We start from the raw sequence: 15,618 nt of genomic DNA on the forward strand, positions 1-15,618 counted from the left end.
TCGCCAACCGGGACATCTTTTTCGATGCCTGCTGTAAGTGGTGCGAGGCGACGGCTCGTTGGGTTTGACTTGCACCTGCCGCCGTTGTAGCTGCTCCTTTGGAGACCCCGACCTTCTCACTTTCCCGGTGCTGGTTTGTCACCGAGCCGCGCGTGCTCTTCCTGTATTCTGATCCTAAGCCCTGACCAGATAGATCGGCCCTGTAGGTGGCCATTTCGTTTTGTTGATTGTTCCTTTGGCCGTGCGGGAGCTCAGCTTGTAGTCCCACGTGCTGATCTTGCTTCGGCTGCTTGTGCTTCTGGCGTCCAGGCAAAAAGTTGCTGCCAAGATCCCTGCCCACGGGGTTCCCCGCGTTTTCTCCCGGTGTTTCGTTGTTGACGTTCCTGCGTTTCAGCCTTCGCGGATTCTTCACGGTCTTAATGGTTTTCAGTGTTTAGATCTTTCACTTTCTTGGTTAAGTTTATCCCCGCGTGTTTTATTATTTTTGATTTTGGCAAATGCTTGTTCTGCATCTCCTGGGAGGATACGAATGTTAGACCTCATTCTGTGTAGTGTGGCAAATCGCACGTATTCACTGTGTATGTTGAACTGTCTTGCGTCCCAGGGAGAGATCCGCCTTGATCTGGTGTGTAATCCTGTTAATGTGCTGTTGGGTTTGGTTTGCTGATGTTTTACTGAGGACTTTTGCATCTATATGCCGCAGGGATATTGATCTGAAGACTTAGATAGTGTCTTTCCCTGACTTTGGTGTCCGGGCAACAGTGCCGGCCTTGCAAAATGAGCTTGGGAGTGTTCTCTTCAGTTTTTTGGGAGAGTTTGAGAAGAATTGGCATTAATTCTTTAAATATTTGGTGGAATTCACCAGTAAAACAATTTTAGTTACCCATTTCAACCTAGTTTTGAGCTAGTTTTTAAAAAGGATTTTATTTGTTTGTTAATTAATTTATTTTTGTTTGCTGGTATTTATTTTTTTAATTTAATTTTTTTTCAGTGTTCCAAGATTCCTTGTTTATGCACCACACCCAGTGCTCCATGCAATCCGTGCCCTCCTTAATACCCACCATCATGCTCCCCCAACCCTCACTCTCCTCCCCTCCAAAACCCTCAGTTTGTTTCTCAGAGTCCATAGTCCGTCATGGTTCATCTCCCCCTCTGATTGCCCCCAACTCCCTTCTCCTCTCCATCTCCCCATGTCCTCCGTGTTATTCCTTATGCTCCCCAAGTAGGTGAAACCCTATGATAATTGACTCTCTCTGCTTGCGCAGGAGCATGGGGAGGGGCAGGAGGAGAGGGAGGGAGAGAAGCTCAAGCCAAGTCCACACGAGCATGGAGCCTGACACAGGGCTTGATCTCATGAACCTGAGATCATGACCAGAGCCGAAATCAAGGCTTGGATGCTTAAGTGCCTAAGCCACCCAGCGCCCATGAGCTGATTTCTGTGTGTAGCGTGACACGCACTGATTTCTGTGTGTAGTGTTGTGACACGCACTGATTTCTGAGTGTAGTGTTGTGACACGCACTGATTTCTGTGTGTAGTGTTGTGACACGCACTGATTTCTGAGTGTAGTGTTGTGACACGCACTGATTTCTGAGTGTAGTGTTGTGACACGCACTGATTTCTGAGTGTAGTGTTGTGACACGCACTGATTTCTGTGTGTAGTGTTGTGACACGCACTGATTTCTGAGTGTAGTGTTGTGACACGCACTAGATGTTCATAAATACTGAATGAGGGGGTGGGCGTGACAGCGTATCTGAAGCATGTCCCGGTTCCAGTATGGCAGTAACTGGTGCTCCGTCCTAACCAGGTGAGAGGACGACACGATCTTGTCCTTGGTTTCCAGGAAGCACGGAGGGGTTGAGCCATCACTGTGCACGTCTCCCCTTAGGCGTATTCGTGGGGCACCCATTTCCTCCCTGTACCACCCTGCTCTGCGGGTTGTCCTGAGGGGTAAACTGATGCTCAGTCCCCGCCCCCACGGAGCTCGGAGTCCCGGGCGGCGCCGTCCGAACGAATGCTCTGTAATGGGACCGTGTCCTGTTCTGAGCTGTCCTGCGGAGTAGCCACGAGCCACACGTGGCTTTGATCCTTTGTGACGTGGACGGTACGTCTGAAGACCTGAAGTGTTGTTGGATTTCAAATACTGAAAGGCCTGTTGTCTAGTGGCTACTCATAGCACAAGTCTAGTAAGAGAAACCAGCAGGTTCACACATGAATGAAAAACTGCAACTTTGCTAACTAGGAACTAACTAGGAAAGGTGATGGTGCTCTGCCTGTGTCTTCGGGGAGGACCCAGTTTAAGGGGTCAGGGAAGGTTTTGCTTTGAGAGTGATGATGGAGGGAAGGTTTAGACAAAGGGCAGCACTATAGCAGGTAAAAGAGGGTGGGATGCGGAAAACAGTTTTTCACACTTGGGTGAAAACCCTGTGGCAGAAAGAGCCAAGCAGGTTCCGGGAACTTACATTTTGAACAGCATGAGTGTGTGAGTGTGTGAGTGTGTGTGTGTGTGAGTGAGGGACACAAGCACGGCTAGTCCTTGAGGGACCTTGCCCACAGGTGTTAACACTAATTTGCTGGGGAAGAAGGGTTTTGTGGGATGCTTTGGGTGTACGTTTTCTTCGGATAGCTTCGTAAATTAATGTTCCGACTGGAAACCGTCGGAGCTGTAATTTCTGTGCTTTGGCTGGCTTGACAAGTGGAGAAGTAAGGACACCCGCTCTCATAGGGAGGCTCTGTGCTTGAGGGCGGCCGTGAAGACCACACAAACATCCAGGTGCTACTTTGAATTTCTCGTTTCCAAGGAGAACAGGCACATGTCATGATTTGCCTTGGGACAGCACCGCTCTCCCTTTACCACCGCGTGAGAAGGCGTTCTGCGTCCAGTCTCGAATGGGCAGTGCTCTGCTTTTCTTTCCCTGATTTTTATCCTAAAATAACACATGCTCATTGAGCGACCTTTGGAGAAAGGATGTTCGTTTGTGTTTGTCTTAAAGCAGAAACGGAACAGCACGTGTAGACAAAACGTACAAGCTCTCAGACAGACCCGGCCGAGAAGAGCTCTTCGTCCCGTTGACAAGCGATGCCGGAGGTCTTGCCCAGGGCTGGGGGCAGGGATTGGGAGCGCCATGGCTTCGTTCCATGCCCAGACCCCTTTCAGCCATCGGCTCCGGGCAGCCCCGGGGAATACCCTGTGAATCGCATCCAGGTCCTCCCATCGCTTGCTCCTTTGGGACTACCTTCCTCTGCGAGCACTAGAAGAAGGCCTGGGCCAACGGGACCCGGGGGCTGTGGGTGACGCCACTGCTGCTTCGAGGAGAGAGAAGGGTGACAGCAACTTCTGCCATCTCGGGTGGGGGCCGGGCCACCACACTCTGTTCAGTCGTCCCCAAGGTCCTGGCCAAGAAGTCTCCTATTTCCAGCCTGGCCCAGTGGGGCGACCAGGAGTCGCTGCTCTTCAACCCATCCTGGCATTTTTCTTCTTTTTTTCTTTTTCTTCCTGTTGTTTTTTACTCTATTTTATTTTATTCTTTTCCTGAAATTTGTCCTTGGATGATTGTTCCTTCCTGATGTCCTTCATCCACAGAATCCTTCACGGGTTCTGCTCGTGTTGTTGGATCGCAGCTTGGGCCGTCACGTCATGCAGCTTTAGGGGGCCTGCGTCTCCCCGTCCATCTGAGTGACGGCCCTGGCGGTTGGCCCTGAACCCCCGTGTGCCGGGCAGTGGGCGGAGGGCTCAGAACCGAGGAGATGACGGGTGCGTGTGCTCACCCAGCAGGTCTTCTGCCTATCGGCCGCGCGCCGGGTGCCGTGACCGACAGTTCAGGTACCGACGAAAGAGGCACGGTTGCTGCCTCCCGTGCTTCCGGCCGGGAGAGTGGTCCATGCAGGGCACTGTTGCCCGTGCCAGGGCCCGTGCGTGCTGACCAGGGAGCTGCCCGTCTTCGTCCATGGGGTGCGGGGGCAGCTGACAGCTGGGAAGCGTTGACTTCTCTAGAGGGTGTCCAGAGAAGAGAAGTCTGCACTCACGGCCACACACGTCCGGGCCTCATCTCCAGCAGCCACGAGTGTCCTCATGGGCTGAGCGTCCCCTGCTTCAGTCTCCCCCACTAACCGTCTTTTTTTTTTTTTTTTTTTTTAAAGATTTTATTTATTTATTTGACAGAGAGAAATCACAAGTAGGCAGAGAGGCAGGCAGAGAGAGAGGAGGAAGCAGGCTCCCTGCTGAGCAGAAAGCCTGATGTGGGGCTCGAACCCAGGACCTGGGATCATGACCTGAGCCAAAGGCAGCGGCTTAACCCACTGAGCCACCCAGGCGCCCCCCCACTAACCGTCTTTAGAGGACATGACTCCGTAATATCCTGATGCCAACAGACCTGTGACCTGGTTTTGAAGTCTGCTCCAGTAGGTCTAGACGGCTCTTCCGGCCCGTGGTCCCGTTTGGGTGTCGTGAGGCCGTGCTGCGGCATGGACTTCACACTTGCGTCTGGAGGGACAGATGGACGCCGTCCAGTGAGGACTGTGCCTCGTGTGCCACCGGACGGAGCCACACTGTGGGCCCCTTGGTTGTCTGTGGTTCCCGGCTCTCGCACGTGCTCTGGGATGAGCGCTGCGTGGCCCTGTCACCTGGTCTGAGCGGTCATGCCTGCTCTTTGTCCCATTGTCTGCTCATTTCTGATGGTCCCTAATTCCTTGTTCTTCTGGGTCCTTCTCATTAGTCACAAAGTTAACAGATCATTGGCAGCCTCCTTGGAACACAAACACGCACTTACCAAATGACCCAGCCGCTTTACTCCTGGATATTAACCCAGAGAAGTGAACGCGCATGTCCGTCCTGTGACTCGTACAGAGGGGTTCAGAGTGTCTTTATTTGCAATAATCAAAAGTCTGAAGCAGTCTCAGTGTTTATCCATTCACCTGTTTATAGACACGCTGTCAGAGCCATCACTGGAATTGTGTTCAGTTAAAAGCTGTGCCGCAGGGCGCCTGGGTGGCTCAGTGGGTTAAGCCGCTGCCTTCGGCTCAGGTCATGATCTCAGTGTCCTGGGATCGAGTCCCGCATCGGGCTCTCAGCTCAGCAGGGAGCCTGCTTCCCTCTCTCTCTCTCTCTGCCTGCCTCTCCGTCTACTTGTGATCTCTCTCTGTCAAATAAATAAATAAAATCTTTAAAAAAAAAAAAAAAGCTGTGCCGCACGGATACACGTGGTATGTTAGAGTTAGCCCCAGATGGGCAGCCGAGCGGTAGAAGCCTGACAGAGATGAGTGTGTGAGGGCTCCAATGCCATCAGAATCAACGCCCAGAAGATGCAAACTCCTCTTTGGTAACAGCAGTGCTAACCTGGGCTGGGAGGAGGCTTGGGGAGGAAGGCAGTGGGCGGGGACACAAGGACTAATGGGGAAGCTTGCCAGTGGCGGGTACTGTTCACTGTCTCCATCATACTGACTGTCTGGGGAAGGTCTTGCACACTTTCAGCTTCTGCAGGGTGTTCTGTGCCGATGACCTCTCCATAAGGATGGTAAGAGGAAAAGGAGAGGGGCAGAGCCGCACACCGCCCAGCGAGGGCGTTCACAGGGAGCACCCGGGCTGTGGGAGGAGCCAGGCCGTCCCTTTGCAGGAACACGAGTGTGGTCCTGGATGCAGGTGGGTGGAGGGGGCAGTGAGATGGGTTGGTTCCTGCATCTCCTCTGGTTGCCTCTCTGCTCCCCCTGGGTTGGCCTCTCAGCGGGGAGGGGGCAGGGGAGTGGGTGGTAGTGAATTGTGAGGAGACGGGGACTTACTCCGGATACGGTAGGATGCTTAGCGGCGGTGAGGATAGGCCCGGGGTGTGGTTGCGTGTCTGAAGACAGCCTGCTTGGCACCGTGCACGGTTTTCCCCCGTTGACCTTGGGCTTCAGGTGCCGCTTTGGACAGGGAGATGGGGTTAGTCTGGAGTGGGGTCTGGCCGGGTGAGTTCAAGGGCAGAACCGGCAGGGGAATGGTAGGTGCTTTCCAGCGAGGGGTGGGAGCGCACATGAGGGGTCACCAGCTGTGGCCCAACCAGCAGACTCTGGCCTGCTGCCTGTCTTGGGAGCGCAGCCAACCACTCTCCCCCCCACCCCTTGCCCTGTGCGTTCAAGGGTGTCAGCCACTGCCGATGCCCCAGCAGAGACTTGCGGCTCACAGAGCGGAAAATATTGACATCCGATCCTTTCGAGAAGACGTTTCATGACCTTTGCTTTGACTGTGGAATCGAAGGCTAGAGAAGGAAGAGCGGGACCTGGGGGGCTGGCGGGTGGAGGTAAAGTGCAGGGAGCAGATGGGAGTTTTCTGAGGTTGGAACAGGCTTTGTGGTGGCGGTCAAGGGACAAGTGAACATCACTTGGTGCATGGAAAGTGCAGAGCGTAGTTTCTGCCGAGGAGCTCACGTCCGTGGGCCTAGGGAAACAAGGGGGACCACCTCCACGCTCAGTGGGGAGTTACTAGCCATCCACGCACATGCCATTTGGGTCCTTGAAGGCACAGGCCTGGAGTGGGGCCTCCAACAGAGGGAGACGAGACCCCCGTCAGAGCAGGGCTGCTGTGGGAGCGAGGACTGCTTTGTCTGGACAGGAGATGAAGGCCCCTGTTACCGCATGAATTTTCTTTCCTAAGCCTGTCCTAGGGTTTCTGAGTGAATGAACCCCCTGCTTTCCCTGTGGAAATGGAAGACTAATTTCTGAGCCAAATGCTTCTACTCATTCAGTTTTTTTCAGGATATTTTATGGTAACCAGATACCAGATGGGCTTGTTTTTTTTCCCTTTGGCACCCATGGATTTTAAGAATAAATGAAAATGCATCTTCAAAATATATTCTACCTGGAATAGCATACTGACTGACCCCTACTAGGAGATCATTGTCTTTTTTTGCTTTTGAAAACGTATTCTGTTCTAGTTACTTCTCATTCCAATTCATGTAACTCATCACGGGAGAATTTATGCTGGCCTCGAATACCGGGTTCTTTTGAGAGTGTGCGGAAACGAGCGCATGGCTTGAGTAGGTCCACCAGTGGAGAGGGACACTAAGCTGTCATGAGGCTCCTTGTGATGGGTTTAGGGCCACGTGACTTAGGGGATGGTCCATGGTGGGCCACACAGCAGCCTGGCTGGTGACGGGTCACAGACGCTCACGTGGGGGTGGAAAGGTGGTGTCGAAGTTTGGCTGGGGAGTCCCTGATGCGACAGTCCTGCATCCACTTCCGGGGAGCTGTGCGGTGTTACTGAGTGACCTCAGCTGCTTCAGCTTCGTCTCCAGAGTCGAGAAAAACCGTGCTCCCGGCAGGGAGTGGGGGACTGTTTGATGGCGTGTGCTGGGCCCAGGGCCGTGCCCAGCACACGTAAACGCTGCCACTGGACACCCTCCCCTCCCCGCTCCTGCAGCTGTCTGTTGTGACTCCCATTTCTTTCTGCTGCACGGTCCTGCTCTGAGCTGTCAACCTCTCAAGTTGTCACCGTAAATGGTTGTGACACAGCTGCATTCGGAGCCCGTTATTTTAGCATACAAAACTGTATTTCTGAATTGCCCACAGCGATGCTCTTAATGGAAAAAGCGCACACGAGAAGCAGAAACCGCGCCGCTCCCTGCAGCTCCGCTGCTCCGCGTGACCTCACAGCCTTGTCCCAGTCTTAAATACCCCAAGAAATGCGCCCCGCTCGGGTCTCCCCACCGGGCCGCCTTTATCTGTCCGTGACATTCTCGGTCTTGTCTCCCATTAATTGTCATACAGTCTGTTCTCTGTTCTACTTGCGATGGCTGTGTTGGCAGAGAAGTTACACGAGTGACGGAGCATCACTTCCTCTCCCGCGGCCCCGCCCAGCCGGAGCGCCGCTCGTCCGCGGGCCCGTGGCGGGATCTGCTCCGGGCGCCCCGGGCTTGCTCCGCTCCAGCCGTCACCTCGTGCGGCTTCTCCTCTCGGCCCCACCCTCGTCTGGGCTGACGGCCTGTCTTCCGACCTTCCGGAAGCTCCCGTCTGTCTCCACTCATATTTACCCGTTATCTTTCTCATTCTCGGTTGGTTGGGGCCAGGTTAGTCTATAAAGAAGTTGTAGAGAGACTTTTGCCGTCTTTTTCTGAGCTTGAAGATTATAGGTTTCTGAGGTTTCTTTGAAGTTTTGAGGTTTGTATCCAAAAAGGAGGCAAATTTCAGATGTAATTTTCAGCCTTTTTTGGGCTACATGTACATCCTAGATCTGCCCAGCCCGAAGACATTGCAGATTTGTATTTTCCTGGATTCCCTTGAAGTGGTTCCCAGTTTTGAGCCAAGAAAATAGAGGTTCAAAGGGTTGTGTGAGGTGCTCAGATTCTCTCAACGTGGTGGGAAGGTGGCTCCATGAAGGCCCCTTACGTATGTCCTCATAGCATATCATTCAAAGGAAGATACCTCCCACCACAACTTCTCCCCCTAGAATTCGTAGAAGAAATCTCAAAGATTGTGTGTCACCCTTCTGGTGGCTTCTGTCTGGATCAGCTATGACTGGTGGGATGTTTCCATTTCTGGCCGTGCCTGGATTACAGCTACCCCTGATCTAGTCAGAACCAATTCAGTGGGGAAGGTACAAGGAGGAGGGGAGATCTTGGCTTTAGGACACCCTCCCCTTGCAGGCCAGGGCTCTGGACACTTGCATGAATGAAGACGTTAGCATCGTGTTAGTGTGAACAAGGACTGGTATTTCCAAGGCAAAAAAATAACTCCTGTCCTTTGGGAGCCTGTGGCATTTGTGTAATTTGCTGACAACGGGAGCTTTCGCTAGGGAAGATACGGTATGCTGTGTCCCAGGCAGTGCGTAAATGCGCGAGTCAGAGTGACACTTCTGGGCACCTGGCCTTTGCCCAGCAGAGGCTGACCCAGGGACTGAGTGACCGTGGCCTTGAGCACTGTGCTCACTCATAGGCCCTGTCTGACCTAGTGTCTAGCACAGGTTGCTGGCAAGTGTGGGTTTTAGCTTTGCGGTGTCTGTGTTCATAATGCCATCCCCCTTGCAGACCTGCAAGCCCTATAGTGTGGTGGGGAGCTTTGCTAGATGATACCCATGGTGCTGGGGGAGTGGACAGCAGGGAGGGGAAGCTCCCTCTGCTGTAACAGCCGTGAGTGGGGACTTTGCATGACAGGGTTTCAACGAACCAGGGGTTGGTGGTCGCATGTGACTTTGGCATGATTGAGTTTTTGGCAATCATGGTGTGTAAACTGAATGTCATATTGGGCTCTGTGATTTGTTACCTCATTGCCTTAATATTTGCTGAGAGTTTATGACTTGCTGGAGCCTGTGGGAGCCACAGTGGGGGATATAGTAGTGAGAGGAGAATTCTGTCTTCAAGGAGTTGATACTCCAGTAGGGAGTCCAAGACCTGCGTGCAGGTTGCTCTAATACTGAGAACTGTGTCTGTTGAACAGGTGCCGGGGCCCACGCATTGGAACAAACACTTCTATGTAGGAACTCATTCTCCGAGGTAATCGTGCCGCTTATGTGTTCTGGTCGTTCCCATTTTAGGGATGAGGAATTGAAAGCTTAGAGAGGCTAAGTAACTTGGTAAGGATTACTCTGCCAGGTGGTATAGAAACTCCTGGCCCGTCTGATGTCCACCCATGGCCCCGCCATGCCCCTGTCCTCTTGGATAGAGGACTCCATGTGGCGAGCACGGGCCGTAGGCTAGACGAGGTGCCGGGCGCCAAGGAAGAGTTCTCGCTTCCAGCCGCAGTGACTGGGGGGGTGCCCCGCGGAAGAGGCAGCAGCTGCACTGACAATCTGGGACATCATCACAGAGATGGTTGTCAGGGGAAGAGAAGTGGAAACACACAAAGATGAAGAAACACAGAGCAGTACAGGGGTTGACAAGAGGTCTATTTTGGCAGGACACAAGATAATAAAACTATTGTTAAATAACTCACCAGTCCAGATTTTTTTTTTAAACTAATTGGGAACTCATTTCCATCGTAGACACCTCAGACCTGTTCATTTAAAGACTTGTTTGGAAATGGAACAGTGTTCCAGAAAGTAGATGGTCAGATGCACTTGAATGTGAAACCTGACATTGTTCCTTATTTGAAAAATCAGTTAAAATCTTTTTGGAAAAAAAAAAAAAAAGAATTGTGTTTTTAAACCTTTTTACTGAAATTGGAAACAGATTCTGGAGGTGGGTGGGGGATGGGTGAACTAGGTGAAAGGGGTCCAGGGTCCATGTATCTTGGGCCCCGAGGAACGGAGAGGATTGCTGACCCCCATACTGTGCACTGGGAACAATGACACTGTATGTTAACTATCCTGGAGTTAAAATAAGAAGTAAAAAGTTAGGGTGATTTATTTTTAAAAGAAGATTTTATTTATTTATTTGAGAGAGTAAGAATGAGAGACAGTGAGCATGAGAGGGGGAAGGTCAGAGGGAGAAGCAGATCCCCGCTGAGCAGGGAGCCCGACGCGGGACTCGATCCCGGGACTCCAGGATCCTGACCTGAGCTGAAGGCAGACACTCAATGGAGCCTCCCAGACGCCCAGTTAAAGTGATTTTGAAAACAAACTGAAGCAAACACACAGTCTGAATTGTTATAAGGGAGCCCTCTTCAACATGTCACCTGAATCAGAGCTGGAGCCTGTGCCCACCTTTACCCCCAAAGAGAACACTGTTCTGGTGTTTAGGAATCACTAGGTAGAACAGTTCATTCATGCCCATTTATTGAAATTTAAGTTTCTCTTAACGTGCACGTATCCCCATTCTTTCCTTTCCCTTGTAAGTTGTCTGTTGAAGAACCTGGGATTTCTGACCCAAGGAGCTTTCCGCAGCGTGGGCCTCGTGGCTCGCACACTTGTGGGTGGGGCTTAACCTGGTCTTCTGTGTCCTCCCCGCGCACCCCCCCCCCGAAAACGGGCAGCTACATCCAGCAGCTTGACCCGCCTCATCTCTGGTCCTCCTGGCTTGGTCCTCAAGGCCTGGCCTTGTTTGCGTCAGGAGACCGGGAGCGTCCGGCTCTTTCTCTCCTGCGACGTTAGGCCTGCTCGTGCTTGCTGTGAGGTCCGTGTTCTTGGCCGGGCCAGTTTGCTCCGACCCTTCCACGACACTTGGCGGTTCGTGGCGATTACAGCCTGGGGGAGGCTGCTCCTGGCGTCCTGGGGCTCGAGCAGAGACGCTGTTAACCCTCCTTGTGCACAGCACGGCCCCCCGCACAAGGAATGTCCAGCCCCGCGTCTCCGCAGCGTGAGGTTGAAAACCCTGGGCTGGGGTTTCCTTCAAATCCTTTTATGAACGTGTGTGCTGCCTTATCTGGTCATCGAGCTGTGCAGTTCACATACGAAATGCGGTTTAAATGCTTGATTCTTTTATTTACCAGTCTCCAGGAGAATGAGCAGATTCCTGTCCTCCACAGGGAGCCGTTTACTTTACTTCTCGAAGACGTTACTATGAACCCGTGGATTAAAGGGGTTTATACTGGATCTGTTGGCTGTGGATTTAAACCTGCTTGAAGAATGTCTATCAGTTCGTTACCATCACTCTTCAGGCCCGACCTGTCCCCTCCTCAGCCAGTGGGAGCCTCTCGAGTTGGGTGCGGTGGCTTTTGACGCCAACCCCATGGTCTTGGTTTCCTTGCCCTCCGGTGTAAGGAGACGTTCCACGCTCATCTGTTTCCGGCCGCTGACTTGGCACCCTCAGTTTCCCTGGTTTCTTCTCGCCAAAAGAGCTAGTGGTCACTCCGGACCATGGTCTGGACGTCCGGGGTGTTCATTAAACTGTGTTGGTCATTGTTTCTGTCTTTTTTGGGACCAAACTAGTTAAAGACCCGCATGTGCAATTGTCTGCTCTCCTTTTGTTCAAAACCAATGCTGGAATGCAAGTTCAGGAATACAGATTTTAAAATACCCTCTGCTATACCTGTGCTAACATCTTCAAATTTGACTCTCTTTAGATGGAATCAGCGTGAGTGGCTTTCCGCTGTGCAGTCCCTTCCGACAGGTCGTTAGGCCTCGAGTGGAGAGCAAGTCCGTGAACCCGCCCGAAGGCAGCAAGCCGGGGGACCCGAGCCACGTGAAGGTGAGTCCGTCCGCTTGGCGGCGTGGTGTTCTTGGTTCCTGCCATGCCTCCAGAGGCGAAGTGCTAGGTGTTTTCGGGAAGGAAAGGAGACGTGTTTGATATCAGAATCGTATTTGTGGAGAGCGGTTTTCTCAGTATTTTCCGTTCTGTGGAATGTTCTGGAAGCAGTTACACTGAAGCTTGTATGTTGCCAGCTCTCTAGTCCGTGAAATACTGGGGGTTTGGGGGCTGAGTCAAGGAGTGCAAAGATTAAAGTGGAAAATTTCCTATCTTTTCCCTGTTCCCTGAAAAATGTGTTTATGGTCTAATCATTCTCTGTTCAGGTTTCATCCCATAAACTTAAGCCTTTCGGAGCTCCTCCCACTAACTGTTTTCTCAGCCCTGAGGAAGACAAATGAGGATACGACATCCGTGCAGAGACGCCTCGGGCTTCTGGGGCCGTAGGGGCTGCTGTTTCCAGCCCTAGGAGAGGTCTGAACCGGACTTGAAGCTCTGGGGGCAACTTCAGCTTCTGGGAAGCTCTGCTTGCCTGCAGCTGCCCAGGGACAGGGCGTAGCGAGAGGCCCAGAACTCTTCACAGCTATGGTAGGGGTGTGGGTAGCAGGGTCCCTGGGATGGCTTGTCAAGTAAACACGTGTTCAGGCCCAGCCTTGCGAGGTCTGTGCCGACATGTAGGAGGGGCCTTGACTGGTGGACCTGTCAGGAGAGCTCGGCCACGTTGGCTGGGAGTCTGGTGCAGGGATGGTGGAGCACGGATGCTGCGGGAAGGTCGGGGCGGGAGGGAAACCAGCTGCTTTTCCTTGGTTGAGGTCCTATCTGCGGATGGCAGTGACGAGGAGGTAGGTTTTAGGGGAGAGTCTTGTCCCCTGAGGGCCCTGCAGGGGAGAGGAGGCGGGTGTAGCTGGGAGCTGTTCGCAGTAGGAGTGGTCACACTTGATGGCTGGGTGTCAGGGCGCCCCTGTGAGCCGACGGGACTGGGAGGTGGGAAGACGCATCCCCCTGGAGGAAGGAAGGCAGGAAGGTGAGAAGCAGCACTCGAGTGTGGAACTGCAAAGCCCCAGGTTTGAGGCACGGAGTGGAGAGACGCTGGTGTCCTCCTGGGCCCTAGGTGTGCCATCTCCGGACCCTCCTGACAGCTGACCCGGACGGTCAGCGCTGCTCCCGCCCAGGCCCCTCCGCACTCCAGCTTCCCTCTGCCGTTCGGCTCTGCCTCCCTGTGGCTTTCCCCACTGGGCAGTCCTGGAATTGGAGGCAGAACTTTGAAATCCAGGAGGTCATTTATTAGGTAAATCATCATTGAGGTCATTACTCACAGTCACTGGGTGGTGGTGGCTGGGGCGTCACTCGAGTTTTCTTGGTGAGCGTTGTAGGCTGTGTGCGTTGTATTTCTTGGACGCAGGTGAGCGTAGCTGTCCTGAAATGCCCTCCCTGTAGTGGCGGCGCCGTCTGCTGGGGACACCCGGTGTGTCAGGCACTCGCATACGACGTGTCCTTCTAGGTGGTCTCCTCTGAGGAGAGGACTGTGACTCTCAGGTCATGTGAGTCAGTTTGTCCCCCACCCAGTCGCTCTCCATTGCACTGTGACACCTTCTTTCCGTGGGCGCACTGCTGCACTGTGAACAGTGTCTGTGCCTCTTCGTAGAACTGTCATTCCAGTGTGGTTAACATACGGCATTGCGTGACTTTCAGGGGCACAGCGCGGCGGCTCTGCTGCTCGGGAATCGCTCCGTGCCCCTCCCGATAAGTGCACTCTCGGTCCCCGCCCCCACCGCCCTCTGCTAACAACCAGTGTGTTCTCTGTGCCCAAGAGTCTGTTTCTCGGTTTGCCTCTTTTTTTTTTCCTTTGCTCTTTTGTTTCTTAAATTCCGCACGTGAGTGAAATCACAAGGTATTTCTTTTTCTGACTTACTTCACTCAGCACTACACTCTCCAGCTCCGTCCACGTGGTTGCAGATGGCACGATTTCGTTCCGTTTTATGGTGAGTAATATTCCTCTGTGTGCGCGTGTGCGCGCGTGCACGCACGTGTGTACATACACGCACACTGCATCTTCTTTATCCGTCCGTCTTCTGAGGGACACGCGGCTGCTTCCATGGTTCCGCGGCTGTGGCTGCTGCTGCAGTGAGCATCCGGGGACATGTGTCCCTTTGAATTCGTGTTTTTATAGTTTTGGGGTCAATACCCAGTGCAAGATGCTGGGTCGTAGGGTGGCTCTATTTTTAACTTTTTGAGGAACCTCCACACTGTTTTCTAGAGTGGCTGCACCAGCTTGCGTTCCCACAACAGTGCACGAGGGCTCCCCTTTCTCCGCAACCTCTCCAACAGGATGTTGTTCCTTGTGTTGCTGATTGTCGCCGTCCTGACTGGCGTGAGGTGGTGTCTCATTGCAGTTTTGATTCACATTTCTCTGATCATGAGTGATTTTGAGCATCTTTTCATGTGTCTGTTGACCGTTTGGATACCGTCTTTGGAGGAACGTCTGTTCATGTCTCCTACATTGGACTGTGGATTTGGGGGTGTGGAGTTACAGAAGTTCTTCGTGTATCTTGGGAATCCCACTTTGTGCATCCGGCCAGCTCTGGTGTTCGGTCTCGGCATGTTCCATTACCCGTCACCCACGTGGAAACTTCTGTCCACTTTCTTCAGTGAGCCTGGGGACCCTCCTCAACTAGTTTCTTATCAAGAAAACTGGAGTTTGGGCAGTGTGTTCTGCAGGCCAGGAGCGGTGTTGGGTACAGAACGGCCCCACGTGTGCGCCGTCTGGGCAAACAGCCTTCTAGTAGGTAGGTAGGGAAACAGGTTTACGGGGCTTATGTCACTCGCCCAAGGTCATAGCAGGTGGGGGATGAAGGATCTGAAGCCATGTTGCTTCTACTCACCCTACCCTGGGGTTGGACCCTGAGTAGGATGGGCTCCTGTGTGTGGAGTCCGAGGAGGGCACTGAGGTGACAGACCCTTGACGCGGGCACTTGGGAGCAGCTCTGTCTTCGGAGGCCTCGTGGTGCTGGGAACCTGAAGGATGGGGCAGTGTTTCCTGGCTGTGGAGGCGAGTCTTCTGTGGTTCGGTCGTACTCTGAGGGAGCCGCGTGGGAGGGCTGCTGTGGGCGCCGTTGCTGGGGCTTTTTGGTTCTTCTGGGCTTGTTCCCCGGTTGTGCTCCCAGAAGCAGGAATAACGTCACCTGATTGGAAACATGCTAAACCTGTAAAGTTACCGCAAAAGAATGGTGTAGCCATGGAAACCAGTCATTCAGGGAGCCCTTCCAGACGTGGGAGATGATGCCATGTGGTTCTTGAGGTTTCCCAGAAACGTCGCTTCCCCTGTTCCACCAGCGCTGACCGTGTCTGTCTGTGCTGCTGACTGGTTTTTGGCCAACTGCCACAGACCCACGTGAATGATTTCTAGGGTTGAGACAAGAGGTGTGTGAAATGGCTTCAGATTAGAAGTAATATTCCTACAAGCCAGACTCTACTGTGGCTGCTCTCGACCCTCAATTTCCCCATCTGTAAAATGGAGCAACCTTCCTCTGTAGGGTTTTTGGGAGGTTTAATGTAAGAGCTTGGCAGGGGGAAAGGCTGGAACAGATCAA

General features: G+C 53.0%; 1 protein-coding gene across 12 annotated transcripts in view; it reads left to right on the forward strand.

Annotated features, from left to right (window-relative positions):
* Positions 1-15,618, forward strand: part of TRAPPC9 (trafficking protein particle complex subunit 9) — a 532,249-nt gene that overhangs the window by 156,793 nt on the left and 359,838 nt on the right. For all 12 annotated transcript variants that reach the window (XM_047725278.1, XM_047725277.1, XM_047725280.1 and 9 more), the window contains one exon: positions 11,907-12,031. In XM_047725278.1, coding sequence (XP_047581234.1) covers positions 11,907-12,031 — 125 coding nt within the window. The remainder of the gene's footprint in view (positions 1-11,906; positions 12,032-15,618) is intronic.

Source organism: Lutra lutra, chromosome 4, assembly GCF_902655055.1.
Source record: "Lutra lutra chromosome 4, mLutLut1.2, whole genome shotgun sequence".
Taxonomy (NCBI): domain Eukaryota; kingdom Metazoa; phylum Chordata; class Mammalia; order Carnivora; family Mustelidae; genus Lutra; species Lutra lutra.